The following is an 18204-nucleotide window of genomic DNA, read 5'->3' on the forward strand; positions in this document are numbered from 1 at the left end:
TTTTAATACAAATTTACTTTACCCTTGAAACATACATTAGAACTAAAAGTCACCTGTTCCTCTTCTGATATCAACCTTATGACACTAATACAATAGCAGTGTTTTAAAGATGCTATTATGTAGTAAGTCACCATACTGTGCACTGAGGACCCATTGTACTTCACCTTTAGGATAGATGATTGTTCATTGCACTCTGGTATCTTAGAACAACAATTTGTGTCTTCTATCTCCTGTCCTGACTACTTAGGAAAGTTTCTGAATGCTTGTGAATTTGGGACTGCGTTCTCAATGCTTTCCTCATATCTAGGAACCGTGCCCTGTCTGCAAATTAGATAAAGGCTTCTGGCAAACTGTTTTCATATGTAACAGTCATATTATAGACAGACACTGGGTGCCGTTAGCTAATCACTGACCATTCTATGAGAAGCTTCTTCTAAACATACCACCAGAGAAAAACTAAACTGTTATCAAATGGGATTATTTTGATGTTTCAGGACCTCAAACTGCTTTACAATGAGAATAAGAGATGTTTCGCAGTGAGAGTGAGGTATTGGGTCCAGAGCTCAAAGTAGTTGACGTGATACAGAAAAATAATTGTACACAGAATAACAAGCTCCAAAAGGATAACACTAGAAAAAGTATTCAGAGGAGTAAAATGATGAGTCTCGTGTGCTTTCTAGTTTTACCCATGTAGATGATGCATGTGTACGTCACAAGTGGTTCCTTCGTAGCCTGAGGAACATCTTTTTTATTTTGTTTTATTTTATTTGGAGATTCTTTTCCTTGAGCTTCTGTTTTTATTCTATCCAGAGTACCAGAGAGAAAAATATGCATTATAATGGGAAGGGAAGCTAGATTAACTTCAGATGCCTGTTGTGCATACTGTTTGTGTGACGTTGGACCAGTTTTCTATCATTTTCAGTTTTCTCATATTTCAAATGGAAGCAGTGATAACAGCTAGCGCCTAGGGCTTATTATGATAAATTGGAGAATGTGTATATAATGCCTACTAAAATGCTTAATGAATATGACCACTCAGTAAATCATTGTGTCTACTGTTAATTTGAGCAACTGTGTGATGGTACTAGTTTATCCAGTAGGTAGATTTCTTTCTTTTGAAACTTTCCCATGTTCATCTAGTTTATGTGTGAAGAAACTGATAACAAGAAGTAAATAATAACTAATAGAACACATCATTTATGATAGCCTTTATACAATACATTTTTTACACACATTTCAGTTGATTCTTCCTATAGCCCTATGGGTATGGACATTATTAAACTTTTTTTTTTTTTTTTTGAGATGGAGTCTTGCTCTGTCACCCAGGCTGGAGTGCAGTGGCGTAATCTTGGCTCACTGTAAGCTCGGCCTCCTGGGTTCACATCATTCTTCTGCCTCAGCCTCCCGAGTAGCTGGGACTACAGGCATGTGCCACCACGCCCAGCTAATTTTTTGTATTTTTAGTAGAGATGGGATTTCACCATGTTAGCCAGTATGGTCTCGATCTCCTGACCTTGTGTTCCACCCGCCTCAGCCTCCAAAGTGCTGGAATTACAGGCGTGAGCCACCGTGCCCGGCCTTATTTATTTATTTATTTATTTAATTTTTTTTTGGATACAGTCTCGCTCTGTCGCCCAGGCGGGCGGGCGTACAGTGGCACAATCTCAGCTCAGTGCAACCTCCACCTCACAGGTTCAAGTTATTCTCCTGCCCCGGTCTCCCCAGTAGCTGGGATCACAGGCACACACCACCACTCCCAGCTCATTTTTGTATTTTTAGTAGAGATAGGGTTTCACCATGTTGGCCAGGCTGGTCTTCAACTCCTGACCTCAGGTGATCCACCCACCTCAGCCTCCCAAAGTGCTGGGATTATAGATATGAGCCACTGCGCCCAGCCTTATTAAACCTTTTAAATATGTAATCAAGACTAATAAAGGCTAATTACCCACCCAAAGTCAAGTACCAAACTGAAATTCAAATCCAGTCTATCTTACTCTTAATGTCTACTGTGCCAGACTCTGCCAGACTGTTGAGTATCTCAAGTACTGTTTGAGGTATTGAGTACCTCAGGCTATTGAGTACTCAAGTACTGTTTTGTCTAATTTTTCTATTCCACAATCTGGTTTTACTATTTCTGAGTCATTTTTGTTAGACTGATTAGAAAATGAGATCATATTCCTAGATATTTCATTATTAAAGTAAGGTACTTCTTCCAACCACTTAAAACCACATATCTCGTTTTTATTTAAGTTGTTCATAAAAGGGACAACAAATCATTCTTTCTGTCCTCTATCTAGAAATCCAGTGCATTTATTAAGAAACTATGTATTGAGATTCTCCACTGCGTTATAGATACTTATCCGGAAGAGATGACATAGAAAATACATTGGAAGTATTATTTGGTGTTTACAACTCTAAAATTCTAGCTTATTCACAGGACACAGTATCTTTAAACTATAATATCTTGATTTTATAGTACACAGTAATTATGTATATATATTTTTGTTTATTTGTTTATTTTTTTTAGGCTTTGAGGCAGGGTCTTACTCTGGTTGCCCAGGCTGGAGTGCAATGGCATGATCTCGGCTCACTTCAGCCTTGACCTCCTGAGCTTAAGTGATTCTTCCACCTCAGCCTCCCAAGTAGCTGGGACTACAGGATTGCACTACCACACCGGCTAGTTTTTTGTGTTTTTAGTAGAGATGGGGTTTCGCCATGTTGCTCAGGCTGGTCTTGAACGCCTGCACTCAAGCAGTCCGCCTGCCTGGGCCTCCCAATATGCTGGGATTGCAGGTGTGAGCCACTGTGTCAGGCCTTTCATGTTCTTTCATAGTTATGAAGTTTGATCACTGCACATTGTTCATTTTTTAAGTTTCATTTTCTCAAGTTCCATTTGTTAAGAAAAACTCCTATCGTACATTACATAAGAACAAAATTTTATATATGGAAATGTGGTAGGATCTTCTGGGGGTATAAAGCTTTACTATCTATCCATCTATCTATCTATCTATCTATCTATCTATCTATCTATCTATCTATCTACCTATCTATCTATTTATTTATCTATCTATCTATCTATCTTCATTATTTATTTATTGAGACTGAGTCTCGCACTGTCGCTTTCAGGCTGAGTGTGTGCAGTGGCACCCATCTCTCGCTCATTACAAACTCCCACCTCATGGTTCACGCCATTCTCCTGCCTCAGCCTCCCGAGTAGCTGGGACTACAGGTGCCTGCCACCACGCCTGGCTACTTTAAAGCTTTACTCTTAATTTCTCTGTGTCTCATTTTTTTTTATCCATTGTATGAGGGTAATCAGAGTACCCTACCTTATAGGGCTCCTGTGAGAATTAAAAAGAGATAATACTTGAAAAATGTTGAGAACACACTCTGGGTCATAGAAGCACTCTATCAATAAATAGATCTGATCCAGCAGTAGCAAAAGGAGTTAATCCTATATTCTGTTTATCCTAATTTCTCTGCTTCATTAACCTTTCTGTGTACTCCTTTTTAAAGTTGTGAGTTAGATTTTCTATAGGGAATTTTTCTGAATTACTGAGTAGCTGTATTATACTACATAGTAGAAATATGTTTGATCTGTGAGCAGATCAATGAATTATGAGCATTGGTTATTGGAGTGAGAAAGAGCTGCTGATGCTTCTTTAGCAGGTCAAAATAATGGAGATTAAATGGTAGAGGGTCTGTCAAATCCAAGCTATAAGATGCTTGAAAGGCCAGCTGTGAAAAGGATAGCAGTTTGGATGCCAAGAAGCAGTTAACCATATTCCAATTACCAAAACAGGCGTGATTCTGGAATTATTTTTCACACGGTTGTCAATTTGACTAGTCTCATGCCTGACATAGATAGTATTGTGTGGAGCCTTGATGCCCCTGCAGTAGTTATATATATATCTCACAGCCGTATTGGGTGGTCTTCAGCACTGGTGGCTTAACATTGAGAGTTCCCTTAGGGGTTATTTAGGTTAATCTTTATCTGGTAATAAACTTTCCTTCTACAGCATCTCTGATGGGGATGTTCATTCAGCTTCTGTTTGGATACTTGGCTAATAAAAAGTCCCTGCTCCTTAAGGCAGCCCATTTTATTGTAGAACTTCTTTCTAACTATAGCTGTTTGTCATGTAAGTATTATCCTCAGAATACAAACTGTGACTCCCAAATCTGTGCTTTTAACTCCATATGCTAGTTTCTATATTCAATACAGTCTTCATTCATGTAACTTCATCCATTTTATAATATTGTCTGTTGAGGCAAGAAAATAATTTCACAAAGGTTATTATATAGTTATTGGAAGAGACTTAGCTCTCTCATGGCCTTATTAAATAATCTGTTAGGCTAATTACTCCCTCCTCTCTTATTCTGGGGTGTGTGTGTGTGTGTGTGTGTGTGTGTGTGTATGTGTGTTTAAAACTATAGGGATTTTAGGTATTATGATAAACTAGAAATTGTAATATAAATATAAAATAAGAACCATCAAAATGGAAGGAATTTGCAGAAAAGAGAAATTCTAATATAGCTCAGATCTGAAGTATAATCTGCTGAGATTAGTCTCTCAGCAAAACCGAGAAGGTGGTAGATAAGGTCAGAGGAGAGATTAGTGTTCCAAAGGTTTCAGGTGGAGCCAGGGAAAAGAGGAGATATTTTGAATTCTAATCCATCTCTGCTAGCTTTTTCTAAGTTGGAACAGCCCTTCTGTTTAATAGTTCTGCTTTCTGTGCTTTGCAGTGTAAAACTATGCCAATATACAACAAACAAATTGATCATCATATAGTGGCAATGAGAATGGTACCTAACATTGTCCATAGAAATAGAATATTGCTTCTCAAAATGACTGGGTAACAGAACAGATATCAAGAAGTTAAAAATGTTCTTCTAAAGTCATGCTGAGGGGATGATTAATAATGTTCCTTGAAAGTGTCCCAGTGACAGTACATCCTTAGGAAGCATCAGTTTGCTTTTAAACCCCTGTAGTCACAGGCATAGTTGAAATTTTATGCTTCTCATGCATAAAGTACATAAAGTTTATTTTTTATTCTCATAGATTTGCAGTTAAAAATTTCTTGTTGACAATTGAGCAAATAGAGATATTCATAGTTTTGCCATGTTATAGGAGCACAATATTTGTTTCTGTTTTTATTATAAAGCATACATTAGAAACTTAGAAATGATGACATATCTTGGCAGTAATGTGCATGGACAAATTTTACATGAATATCATAGCTAATGTCATGATATTTTCATTTGGATATTATTTCAAACTTAGAAAAACACTGCAAGAACAGTAAAGAACACCCATATGACCTTTACCCAGAATCACCTATTGTTAACTTTTGTCCCAATTTGTTGTGTGATACACATTTTCTGTCAGATAACTAGATAGGTGTTTTATATTCTGAACCGTTTCTGTGTAAGTTGCATTTGTCATGGTCTTTTACTTCTCAGTACTTACAGTCTAGGACCAATTATTGCTTTAGCTCTTGTGTTTTTGTAGTCTCTTTTACTCTGTCATGTAATTTCCTCAGTCTTTTATTTTTCTCTTATAAAATTTTTAAATAATCCACTCATTATAATCTCTCTCCATCTTTCCAATTGCCTCTCTGTTTTTGTCTTCCATCCATCCTCTCCCCAACTCCCCCAACAGAATAGAATGTTCCTCATTTGTGGTTTGATATTTTCTTATGGTTCGATTTATGTATGCATCTCCCATTAGAATATTGCATAAATGATGTGTCCCTCTTGGACTATCACAGGCAAAGTCACATGGTGCTCATCTGTCTCTCACTGATGATGTTAATGCTGATCAAGGTGTTATCTGATTTCTCCATTGTGTATAGTTACTATGTTTTTTTTTTCCTGCAACTGATAAGAGGTCTATATTGAGATATACTGCCCCTCATTAAAATTTATCTCCTACATTGAGCAAAATAATTTTCAAATTGTTTGCTAATTTTTTTTTTCTAAGAGCACAAGTCCACAAGTCCACTTTATTTACTTTTCATTAGTTTAAATCTATGTCCAATGGCCTTAGGAGAAGGATCAGTTTGGAATTTGGCAAAAACCATGCCAGTGTTTCCTTGGGCCCAAGTTACCTTTCTCTAGAATACTCTGGTTTTGTTTGGTTTGCTGCCAGGAGTCACTGTGTTCTCTGCTTTGTATACGTAAGCACATTTATTGCCCAAATAGAATTCAGTTTCATCTCGGGCATAAACACCTTCAGTTTTAAGAAGATCTGTGTGCTCCCTTTGGTTTCAGAGACCCTGCTTATAGCAGCAAAAATGACTTTGGATGACAGCCTTCCAGAAATATTTGCCTTTTGGAAGTCATGTTCCAAGCAGGCCTCGACAGGCTTCATGATAGCAGAAAGAGCTGGATTATTTTTTAATTGCAAATCCCATTTCACATTTACATTCTCTTGATTTTAGGTCCATCAGTAACTTTTAAAGTCCATAAAATCAGTAACTGCTGTTATTATAAGCCATTCTTTATCTGTAAACCAATCTTGATTGGTTTATATATAGATGCTATATATCTAAATACATATAGGCTGGGCACAGTGGCTCACACCTATAATCCCAGCAATTTGGGAGGCCAAGGTGGGAGGATTACTTGAGCCTATTAATTCAAGACCAGCCTGAGCAAAATGGCAAGACCCCGTCTCTACAAAAATAAGAAAAATGCCAGGCATGGTGGCAAGCACCTGCAATCCTACCTTCTCAGGAGGCTGAGGGAAGAGGGTCACTTGAGACTGGGAGGTCGATGCTGTGGTGAGTTGTGTTCACATTGTTGCACTCTAGCCTAGCCGACAGGGCAAGACTGTGTCTCAAAAGAATACATGCATACATACAGATGATGTCTGTTTAAAAGATGCTAATGGAACAATTGCTCTGTTATTTATACATTCTTGTTTTAGTATGGGCAGAATCTGAATGGAAAAGAGAATAGTTGTGTATTGATACCAGAAGCATGAGATGATCTGAAGACAAAGGAAGTGTAAAAGAAGGTTTCAGCAACAAGAATGAGAGGAAAACAGCTCAATGAGTCAATTTCCTGGAAAGAAATAGAAGGCTAATTTAAGAGGCTGAGCGTAGTGTTCAGTAATAGTTGTAGTGAACATTAGTAATCAGAAAAGGATAATGAGGAATCGTTGTTAATCAGTTGTCTCTAAGAACAGCAACTCCTAAATGAACAGAAAGACTAAACTTTCTTTTGCTGGAGATTGAATTTTTTTTTTTAAGCATTCAACCTGAGAGTTACAGTGTACTATTTATATTTAATCGTTTTGTTTCAGTCAGTTTAGTTTCCTTCAGTTTTTAGAATGTGAGAAGTGAGATTTTATTTTGTCATTTTTCCTTAATACAGTTTCCTAAAAATTTTACCTTTGCATCCTAATAAGTATTGTAGCTGCTTTGGGTATTTTTTGGCATAGAGAACAAAATTAATTCATACTCTGGTTATATTACTTTGTGGGTTTTTTCTCTTTAATTTTATTTTGATTTCAAAGGACACTTTCTCTCAATTTTTCCTAACTCTTTAAGTTGTATGATGCAATTGAAAAATCCATGGGACAAGCCTCATATCACTTGTGTGTTATTGGAAGTACTAAACAAAATGGACCTGAGAAACCTAGCTCCTACCTCAGGTTCATGTCATTTCTGTCAGTTGTTTTGTTTTCCATTTTTAATGCATAAGATCGCAATTACAATAGCCAGCCATAAAGGATAAGTATAAGAATCATAAATCATTTTGATAAAGATCTGCTATCCAGTATGCATTGTTGAATTTTTAGTCATAGAAAGATAATGCTAGGTATTATTTCAGGTATCTAATATGGACATAATTCATATTATTATCTAAAGTAATTGTTGTCTTGATGTGAAATGAAACTGCTTTAATAACAAAGGAGAGTTGTATACAATTATATAACTTGATATTTTAGGAATATTATCAGGGTGTTAGTAATATTAATAAAAGTCAGAATTAGAAAGCTTAAGCAACTAACTTAAAGTTAGTTAATGAAAGAAAGTTAATGACTGAACAATATATAATATAAACAATTTATATCTGATTCTTTAAATTCTTGAAAAACTAGATTTTAAAATTCTCAATTTTCATTCTAAAAGATTCAAACTAATACAGATATATATAGGGCAAAACATCACCTCTTTTACTCTCCCCAACTTTTCTTGCAAAGATAACCTATGTCAGTAATTTGGTATGCAGCTTCTTACCATCTTATAATCCAACTCTACCAATTAGTGCCTTATTAGTAATTAGTACCTTACTACCAATTAGTACCTTAACATATTAAATAGTACTCAGTATTTTTTGCAACCAAAAATATTTTGAAAATTTTGAAAAGAGCACTGGAGGATAATATAACAACATTTATGTTCATTCTAAATTTTTCCCCTATTTTTATTAAAGGAATAAAGCATAAAGTTGAAGTCTTCAATGTGTATTTAAAACAACATAAATATTTTGTTCATTAAAAAGTTTACAAAAAATTTTATTACTCTATATACATCTTATTTCAACTAGCCTTTTCCATTCAGTAGCTATGTTGTTGATAGCTAGAGTCTGTTGATAGATATTTGGGTTCTGAATAACTAACGTTTTCAAGTATCCTTTAAAAACTATTATTTTACATTACAGGAGATATTTTGATGTGTATATTAGGAAAACTCTAACTGCATTCTGAAAAAATAAGTTCCTGAGATTTCCGTTCAGCAATACTTTTGAAACACAGATAAAATTACTTCCTGTCTCTTAGCTTCCTGAATCCATGGCAACCTCTGTTTTACACATTGACTGTAAAGGAACCAATGTGAAGAGTGGTGTTTCCTGAGCAAACGGTGACTTAAAAAAAAAAAAAAAAAAAAAAAAGTGGTGGGGTGGAGGTCAGCAATGCCACAGAACAAAATGGAGTTTAGAAATGTCGTTCTTCAGATTTAAAAAGAAAACCTTTACTGAATCAGCTGAGTGTTAATAATGCGAATTTCCTTTTCTTGGTAAGATTATTTACTTAAATATGAACTTTTAGCTGACATGAAAAATAGTTTTGTAAGAAACTAATTTAGAGTTTAATTGTTCTGTAGTGAATTTGTATTTTCATAAATTATAATGTTATTTGATACTAGACTTTATGTTGTTAAAGGGACATATTAAATTCAAAGATTCTCATTCCTACATCATTTGTCACCTATGTTGTAATCAATTGTAATTTTTAAGTTAACTTAGCAAATGTTTCATTAATCTGAACTATTTTGTCAAGTAATGGGTTAATGGCCTGATCATGTTAATAATTCTAGAAAGTATTCCATACTCATTATTTTATGCTATTAGCATGGTATGATTTATGATAGTATTATTGGCTGATCCTAATTAAAATAGAATACAGAAGTTATAGTATTATAAAAAAAAATTCGTGTGATGAAGTTTTGATGATTTAAAGCTTTACCTTCTCTTTTTATAGCCAATTCTGATCTGAACAGAAAAACCAAGAACAGGGATATGTGTGGATTACAGTTTTCTCTGCCTTGCCTACGACTGTTTCTGGTTGTTACCTGTTATCTTTTATTATTACTCCACAAGGAAATACTTGGATGTTCGTCTGTTTGTCAGCTCTGCACTGGGAGACAAATTAACTGCCGTAACTTAGGCCTTTCGAGTATTCCTAAGAATTTTCCTGAAAGTACAGTTTTTCTGTATCTGACTGGGAATAATATATCTTATATAAATGAAAGTGAATTAACAGGACTTCATTCTCTTGTAGCATTGTATTTGGATAATTCTAACATTCTGTATGTATATCCAAAAGCCTTTGTTCAATTGAGGCATCTATATTTTCTATTTCTAAATAATAATTTCATAAAACGCTTAGATCCTGGAATATTTAAGGGACTTTTAAATCTTCGTAATTTATATTTACAGTCTAATCAGGTATCTTTTGTTCCAAGAGGAGTATTTAATGATCTAGTTTCAGTTCAGTACTTAAATCTACAAAGGAATCGCCTCACTGTCCTTGGAAGTGGTACCTTTGTTGGTATGGTTGCTCTTCGGATACTTGACTTATCAAACAATAACATTTTGAGGATATCAGAATCAGCCTTTCAGCATCTTGAAAACCTTGCTTGTTTGTATTTAGAAAGTAATAATTTAACAAAAGTACCATCTAATGCCTTTGAAGTGCTTAAAAGTCTTAGAAGACTTTCTTTGTCTCATAATCCTATTGAAGCAATACAGCCCTTTGCATTTAAAGGACTTGTCAATTTGGAATACCTCCTCCTGAAAAATTCAAGAATTAGAAATGTTACTAGGGATGGGTTTAGTGGAATTAATAATCTTAAACATTTGATCTTAAGTCATAATGATTTAGAGAATTTAAATTCTGACACATTTAGTTTGTTAAAGAATTTAGTTTACCTTAAGTTAGATAGAAACAGAATAATTAGCATTGATAATGATACGTTTGAAAATATGGGAGCATCTTTGAAGATCCTTAATCTGTCATTTAATAATCTTACAGACTTGCATCCAAGGGTCCTTAAGCCATTGTCTTCACTGATTCATCTTCAGGCAAATTCTAATCCTTGGGAATGTAACTGCAAACTTTTGGGCCTTCGAGACTGGCTAGCATCTTCAGCTATTACTCTAAACATCTATTGTCAGAATCCCCCATCCATGCGTGGCAGAGCATTACGTTATATTAACATTACAAATTGTTTTACGTCTTCAATAAATGTATCCAGAACTTGGGCTGTTGTAAAATCTCCTCATATTCGTCACAAGACTACTGCGCTAATGATGGCCTGGCATAAAGTTACCACAAATGGCAATCCTCTGGAAAATACTGAGACTGAGAACATTACTTTCTGGGAACAAATTCCTACTTCACCTGCTGGTAGATTTTTTCAAGAGAATGCCTTTGGTAATCCATTAGAGACTACAGCAGTGTTACCTGTACAAATACAACTGACTACTTCTGTTACCTTGAACTTGGAAAAAAACAGTGCTCTACCGATTGATGCTGCTTCAATGTCAGGGAAAACATCTCTAATTTGTACACAAGAAGTTGAGAAGTTGAATGAGGCTTTTGACATTTTGCTAGCTTTTTTCATCTTAGCTTGTGTTTTAATCATTTTTTTGATCTACAAAGTTGTTCAGTTTAAACAAAAACTAAAGGCATCAGAAAACTCAAGGGAAAATAGACTTGAATACTACAGCTTTTATCAGTCAGCAAGGTATAATGTCACTGCCTCAATTTGTAACACTTCCCCAAATTCTCTAGAAAGTCCTGGCTTGGAGCAGATTAGAATTCATAAACAAATTGTTCCTGAAAATGAGGCACAGGTCATTCTTTTTGAACATTCTGCTTTATAACTCGACTAAATATTGTCTATAAGAAACTTCAGTGCCGTGGACATGATTTAAACTGAAACCTCCTTTTAGAATTATATACTTTACATGGAAATATAATGAATTATATGAGGTTAGCATTATTAAAATGTTTTTAATAATTTGTGAACAGTGTATTCATTTAGCACATATTTTGTTTGATATGTACTGTATTAAGTAATAATAGCTACCATTTCTGTGTATCAAGCACTGTGCCAAATATTTCACATTTCACATTTAATCTGTGAATAGTCTTGAAAGGTGGTACTATTTATACTTTACAGGTGAGGAAACTTAGAGTTTAAGTAACTTTCCCAAATCCTCACAGCTTGTAACACTGTTTGGGCCTCTCTGATGAGCTCATGCTTTCAGTTTTATGCTATATTGCTGCTGTGGTTCTAGGATTGTAATACGAAAAAAAAGACATGGTTCTTATTCTAGGTGGAGCTTGAAATTTAGAGGAGGAGATACGTGGTTACTGCACAATACGATGATAAGTACTGTACTTAGAGATGCTGTTGAGTATAACATTTGTGGAGGTGAGAGATGGCTTTATGGAGGAAGTGACATCAAAACTGGATCATGAAGAATAACTAGAAATTAGCCCAGTGAAGAGAGCTGAGTAACACCGTGTCAGAGGGGTTAACAGAAGAAAAAATGCTGCTTTTCAGGAACTAAAATTCAGTACAGCTGGTGTCGTGAATGATGGTGTGCGATTTAAAGCCTGAAAGATCAGGTGATGAAAGCTCTGTAGTTGTATGCTTTATCTTGAGGGCAACAGAGAGCCATTGAAGGATTTTTAAGCAGTAGAGTGAAATGATTAGATTTACCCTTTAGAAATTTGCCTTTTTCTGGAAGTAACAGTAAAACTGGAGCCAGAATTAGTTGAGTAGGAATCTGAATTACTAATCCAGGGGAAAGATGCTAGAGGCCTGGGCCAGGATACTGGCAAAAAGGAGGTACTTTGAAAGTAAAATGAACTGCCTTGGTGATTGGTTGAGGGGTGGCAGGGGAGGGAGGAGTCAAAGGTGTTAGGTTTTTGGCTTAGGCAGTTTTGTGCTGTATTCACTAAGCTAAGGAATGAAAAGGAGTGGGGCAAAATAATGAGTTCAGTTTTAGACAGATTGAATCTGAGGTTCTTATTAGATCTCCAAGTGGAAATATATAGCATGCAGAAATTCAGAAGTGAGGTCTTACAGTAAAGGCCAATAATTCTTAAACTTTCATCTATCCAGTACACTGGAAGTGTATGATACACCCTTTACAGTAACAATAACCATTTGGGCGATAGGTAAGTGGGGAAGAACAAGACCTTGGAGAAGTTGAGAGAGTCCCTAGGAGATATTAGTGCCCTTGATTAAGAGTCTTTAATATAGATGGTAATTGAAGTCATAGAAGTAATGTAGTGTTTTTCTTTATTAGCATGAATTTGTACTTGCGTAGCCCTTTGCAGAATATTAGAGATTGTAGTAAGCGCCCATGCCCATTGGTTCATTAATAGTGACCTGAACCACAAATATGTATTTAAAATTTTTTCTTAAGCATTGTATCTTTCATGTTTGTGTCTCTTCTTCCTTTTCCCCAAAATTTGTTTTTTTAAATTACTAAAAAATACAATCCTTATGAAATTAACCTGGAACATGTTATCTGGGAGTATTTAAACCAAATGATAATTATCAAGTTCATATTGTAAAATGAAAATAATTATAATAAAATGCAATACTGTTTATTCTACCAAAATACAGTGGTTCTCAAACTCAGAATTGCCCGGTAGCCTTATAAAAACACAGTTTGCTACCCCAACTCCTTCCTGTACCCCTCCCAGAGTTTTTTCTTTTTTAAAAAATTGTTACTGATAATATTTGTACATATTTGTGTGGTATGTGTGGTATGTTGTTACATGTATAGAATATGTAATGATCAAGTCTCAGGGTGTTGGGGGTATCTATCACCTCAACTGTTTAACTTTTGTATGTGTTGGGAACATTACAAGGCCTCTCTTCTAGCTATTTTGAAATATATAATATATTGTTGTTAACCATAGCTATTCTACTTTGCTGTTGAACATTAGAACTTATTCCTTCTATCTGACTGTATTTTTGTACCCATTAGCCAACTTCTTTTCATCTTCTTCGCTGCCCCCCCACCCCCCCACACACACAACCTTCCCAGCCTCTGGTGTCTGTCTGTCATTCTGTTCACTACCTCCATGAGATCAGCTTTTTTTAGCTCCCACATAGGAGTAAGAATATGTTACAGTTGTCTTTTGTACCTGGCTTATTTCACTTAACATAATGACCTCTAGTTCTATCTTTGCTGCTGCAAATGACAATATTTCATTCTTTTTTATGGCCTGATAGTATTCCACTGTGTACATGTACCACAGTTTTCTTTATCCATTTGTCAATTGATGAGCACTTAGGTTGGTTGCTGATCTTTGCTATTGTGAATAGTGCTGTAATAAACATGGGAGTGCAGGTCTCCATACTGATTTCTTTTTCTTTGGATAAATGCCCAGTAGTGGGATTGCTGGGTCAGATGGTAGTTACAATTTTAGTTTTTTGAGAAATTCCCATGCTATTTTACATAGTGGCTGTACTAATTTACATTCCCACCAATAGTATATAAGAGATCCCATTTCTCTGCATCTTCACCAGCATCTGTTATTTTTTGTCTTTTTATTACTGGCCATTCTAATCGTGCTAAGATGATATCTCATTGTGGTTTTCATTTTCATTTCAAATGCAATTAGTGATTAGTGATGTTGAAGATTTTTCATATACCCCTGGGCCATTTGTATGTCTTCCTTTGAGAAATGTCTGTTCCTTTGCCCACTTTTTAATGGGATTATTTTGTGGATTTTTTGTTTATTTGTTTGCTGTTGAGTTATTTGACCTCCTTGTATATTCTGGATATTAGGGTCTTGTTAGATGAATATTTTGCAAATGTTTTCTCCCATTCAGTGTATTTTCTGTTCACTCTTGTTTCCTTTGCCATCCAGAAGCCTTTTCACTTAATATAGTTCTAGTTGTCTATTTTTGTTTTTATTGCCTGTGCTTTTGAGGTCTTGGCTATAAAATCTTTGCCTAGACCACTGTCCAGAAGTGTTTTCCTTGTGTTTTGTTGTAGTAGCTTTATAGTTTTATATATTATTTTTAAGTCTTTAATCCATCTTGACTTGATTTTTGTATACAGTGAGAAATAGGAGTCCAGTTTCATTCTTCTGCATATGGATATCCAAGCCAGAGTTCTTGATTCAGCGGGTCTGGAATAGAGCCTGTGAGTTTTCAGTTTAACAAGTGTGCTGATGCTGTTGGTCTGGGACCATACATTGAGAACCACTGCATTAATATATTTGAGAGAAAATCAGAGAGGAGCTGAAGAGTAGTTTTAAGATTTATTAGCAATTGCATAAATAAAGCCCCACCAACCCCAAAGAGTTTTCCAACAATGGTTTGCTTTTCCCTGCTTAGCTGAATGCTTTTTCAGGGATTGTAATTTCAGCAGTAAATGCGAATATGTTTAAATAAATGTTATTTTTCCTAAGTAATTTGTTTTGTTATGGAAGAGCGCTATTTTTGTTCACCTCGAGAGACATTTTTAATAATGAATTTTTTTCTTTGTTGTATCCTCCCAACTCCTACAAATCCAATTATGTTTTTTCTTTAATTACTGAAAGTACTTGTTCATTGGGAAAAAATTTAAACAGTGCAGAAATACATAAGGTAAGCTGAAAATTTCTCCATGGCCCAGTTCCGTACCACAGTACTAAACCATACCCTCTTAAAGATATTCACAAGCAACACAGCTGGCTATGTGAAGTTCAGAAAAATTTATATAACAAAGTATTTTTATCTTAAAATTCCTAAATTCAAAGAAGACAATTCAGAAGATCTCTCCAAATTTTTGCTTTTTGAAAATATAGCTTCTAATTAATTTAGACTCAACTGGAAATCCGATTATATTAATACCGATTTATATATGGAGCTGTAGTTCTACACAGTGGTATTCATTAAATGTTCATTTCGGTCTTTGTCAGCTATTTCCTTTTAAAAAAAATTCTTTTTTTTACTAATCAAAAGAGAGCTGGAGTAAATAGCTACTCCCTTTTAAAATATTAGCCAGCTCATATTTCACTGTTGTTTGATAGTTGTGCAGTAAAAAAACTTATTTAAGATATAATTGAAGTGTTACAGGCATAATAGTTTTCTTGGGTACAATTTCTGTATTTCATTGTTTCACATTTTGAGCAGCCCTAAGTGAAAACCAAATGGTATTCTAAATTAATATAGCTAAGGAAGCTCACCTTTCTTAAGATTTCTGTATTTCTCTACCATTTACTATAGGTTCTTATCTCTACCATTTATTAAAAGTTCTTGATTAAAGCACTCTAATTTAGTGTGACTGTGTTTGAGGAAGAACAGAATCCATTTTTTCCATTGAGTATTACAAATTGTGATTAAAGTTTCAGGGCATAACAAAAGTAATTTGTTTTCCCCTCATAACAAATGGCAAATATTAGAAATCAATAGTATTTATTTATAAACTATAAAAGTGTATGACTTTTAAATTTATAATTCCAATGTGGAATTTTAAAAACATATCTCTCATTTCTGGGATGTAAAACTGAGAACTTACTCTCAACCTCTTCCTGTCAGTGAAATAGATATATTTGGTGTCAAGCTATTGATGAGGGCTTCAGTGGTGTTGGGACAGAGACTTCAATAGTAGTGATCAGGAGATAGGAGAGGCTGGGCACGGCAGTTCATACCAGTGATCCCAGCACTTTTGGAAGGCTGAGGTGGGTGGATCACTTGAGCTCAGGAATTCGAGACCAGTCTGGGCAATATGGTGAAACTTCATCTCTACCAAAAATACCAAAAATAAAAATAAAAAATAAATCTGGGTGTGGTGGCCTGTGCCCATAGTCCTAGCTACTTAGGAGGCTGAGGTGTGAGGATTGCTTGAGCCCAGCGGGAGGAGGTTGCAGTGAGCCGTGATTATGCCACTGCACTCCAGCCTGGGTGACAGAGCAAAACTCAAAACAAAAAAGGGAATAGCAGATCACAGGGGAAGAAGGGGAAGGCTGGTAAAGAAGACTAACATGTTCCATGGTCCTCTGGAAGTGAGAGATGCCAGTGTTTGATAGCTAGAAGCTAAGTGGTCAGGAGAGTAAGGGTGGACATTATGGGAGAGTGAGGACATTACGTAGAACTTAAGTAGTGGGGAAAGAGGATCTGTGGATACCTCTTTGTTGTCCCTAAACCTTTTACTGTTAGTGGCGTCCTGTACTTTCTCATACATGGAGTTCCAGGGTTACTTTGTTGATCTACTCTGCCTCATGGCTTTCTGGGTCTTTTGAGTAACCATTGGACAGATTTTTGTTATCTTTTCTATTGCTTTGTGTATTTTGTTTTTAGGAATTCTCCAAGTAGTAGTAGAATTTATCCAGATCCCCCCATACCAGTGTTAATGCATGTCAAATATTTTCCCTGTAAACACTTTTTAAAACTGTTATTGATAAATAAATCACATACAGAAGTAGACACACCTGTATAACTACCACTGAAGTCAACAAATAGAACGTTCAGATGTAACACATACGTGGACATTTCTTGAACCTCTAGGCATTATATAAATATTTAAGTTTTAAGCTTTGAGGTGAAGGAGGACCAGCATGTAATTAGGATATTTTTACTCAATTAGCTTACCTGCACAGCAACAAATAACAGTTAAATCTCCAATATTTGTTCTTAGGCGGTGTTTTAAAAAAAAGAAAAAGTAGGAGAAGAAAGCCTAGGGAACCTTTTCCAAGCTTTTGACAAACAGTTTTAATGCTAGGCCTTCCTGCCAAGTTGATCCCACATGAACTTTTCCTGTTGAGACCTATTCTTTTTTGTTATACAAGTCAAACTCCTTTACTGGTCCTGTTATTGATCTCTGAACTAGAAAAATATATGTTTGGACTTAAAGTATGATGTACTCCTTTAAGAGGAAGGAGAGTGGGGTATGTGAAGCAAAACAGGCTGTTGTGTTTACCATTAGACTTTATCTAGACCTTCTCATTTTTCATTAAAATTTATATTTGACTTTTCTCTTGCTGGACTTACCTATGAACCCTTTTAAGCTAGTGGAGAGAGATATGAATCAATTTTCTCAAATTGTTATCTCCTTCTTAATGATTTCACGGTTATGGAAGCAATAGTAACAAGGTAATAGACATTTTTTTTTTCTATACTAGTGCTGTACTGTCTGAAGCATAGTTTTTTGTTCTTCTTTTTAAGTGCCCTCTACCACTGGTCATCACTTTGCTGAAGCTGGTAAGCTTGTGTGGCCGCACACTTTTAATGTGGGAAGCCTGGTAGGTTAAAAGAGAAATGTTGGAGAAAGCAGTATGAGAGAGAAGAATGTATAGTATACCTGCTGCTGGCCCAGATGTGCCTTGTTTCATTGCTTCTGACTCAATTCCGAGACATCTTGTGATAGATGACATTTTAATTTAGTAGAAAGTAGTTTTCTTATCCTGAATAATGTGGAGACCATATATATATATATGTTGTCTTCCTTTTGTCTCCATTTCTTCCCATGTCTGTGGAGTTTTCACTACATGCACATAAACCCTAGCCTGTTGTTAGTTTGTATCTTTGACTTTGGGCAACCTTATTGCTTTTTTCCATATGTTTTCTATGATACACAAGTTAATACATCATTTATATTTTTGTCTGAGGCTCTGAGGAGCAAAAGTTTTTATGTTGTACTGCAGTTTCCTCAAGCTTTGGCTTTCAAAACTCC

At 35.4% G+C, this 18204-nt stretch overlaps 2 protein-coding genes across 6 annotated transcripts in view; both read left to right on the forward strand.

Moving 5' to 3' along the window:
- Nucleotides 1-18204, forward strand: part of IPO11 (importin 11) — a 228075-nt gene that overhangs the window by 158489 nt on the left and 51382 nt on the right. Inside the window, exon 28 of one of the 5 annotated variants that reach the window (XM_021939385.2) lies at nt 10544-11534. The exons of 3 other annotated variants lie outside the window; for them this stretch is intronic. In XM_021939385.2, the coding sequence (XP_021795077.1) occupies nt 10544-10565 (22 nt within the window). In that variant the 3' untranslated portion in view covers nt 10566-11534. Of the gene's footprint in view, nt 1-9490; nt 9574-10543; nt 11535-18204 lie in introns of those variants that run through there. One more of the 5 variants, XM_021939386.2, reaches the window with a different exon arrangement.
- Nucleotides 3213-11536, forward strand: LRRC70 (leucine rich repeat containing 70). Its single transcript, XM_003899716.5, has 2 exons — nt 3213-9026; nt 9491-11536. The coding sequence occupies exon 2, from the start codon at nt 9529-9531 to the stop codon at nt 11395-11397; it is 1869 nt and encodes a 622-aa protein (XP_003899765.2). The 5' UTR covers nt 3213-9026; nt 9491-9528; the 3' UTR covers nt 11398-11536.

This window comes from Papio anubis, chromosome 5, assembly GCF_008728515.1.
Source record: "Papio anubis isolate 15944 chromosome 5, Panubis1.0, whole genome shotgun sequence".
NCBI lineage: Eukaryota > Metazoa > Chordata > Mammalia > Primates > Cercopithecidae > Papio > Papio anubis.

What these genes read in the sequence shown, in the direction of transcription:
- LRRC70 (XM_003899716.5), top strand. Translation starts at nt 9,529, where the DNA reads ATGTGTGGATTACAGTTTTCTCTGCCTTGCCTACGACTGTTTCTGGTT.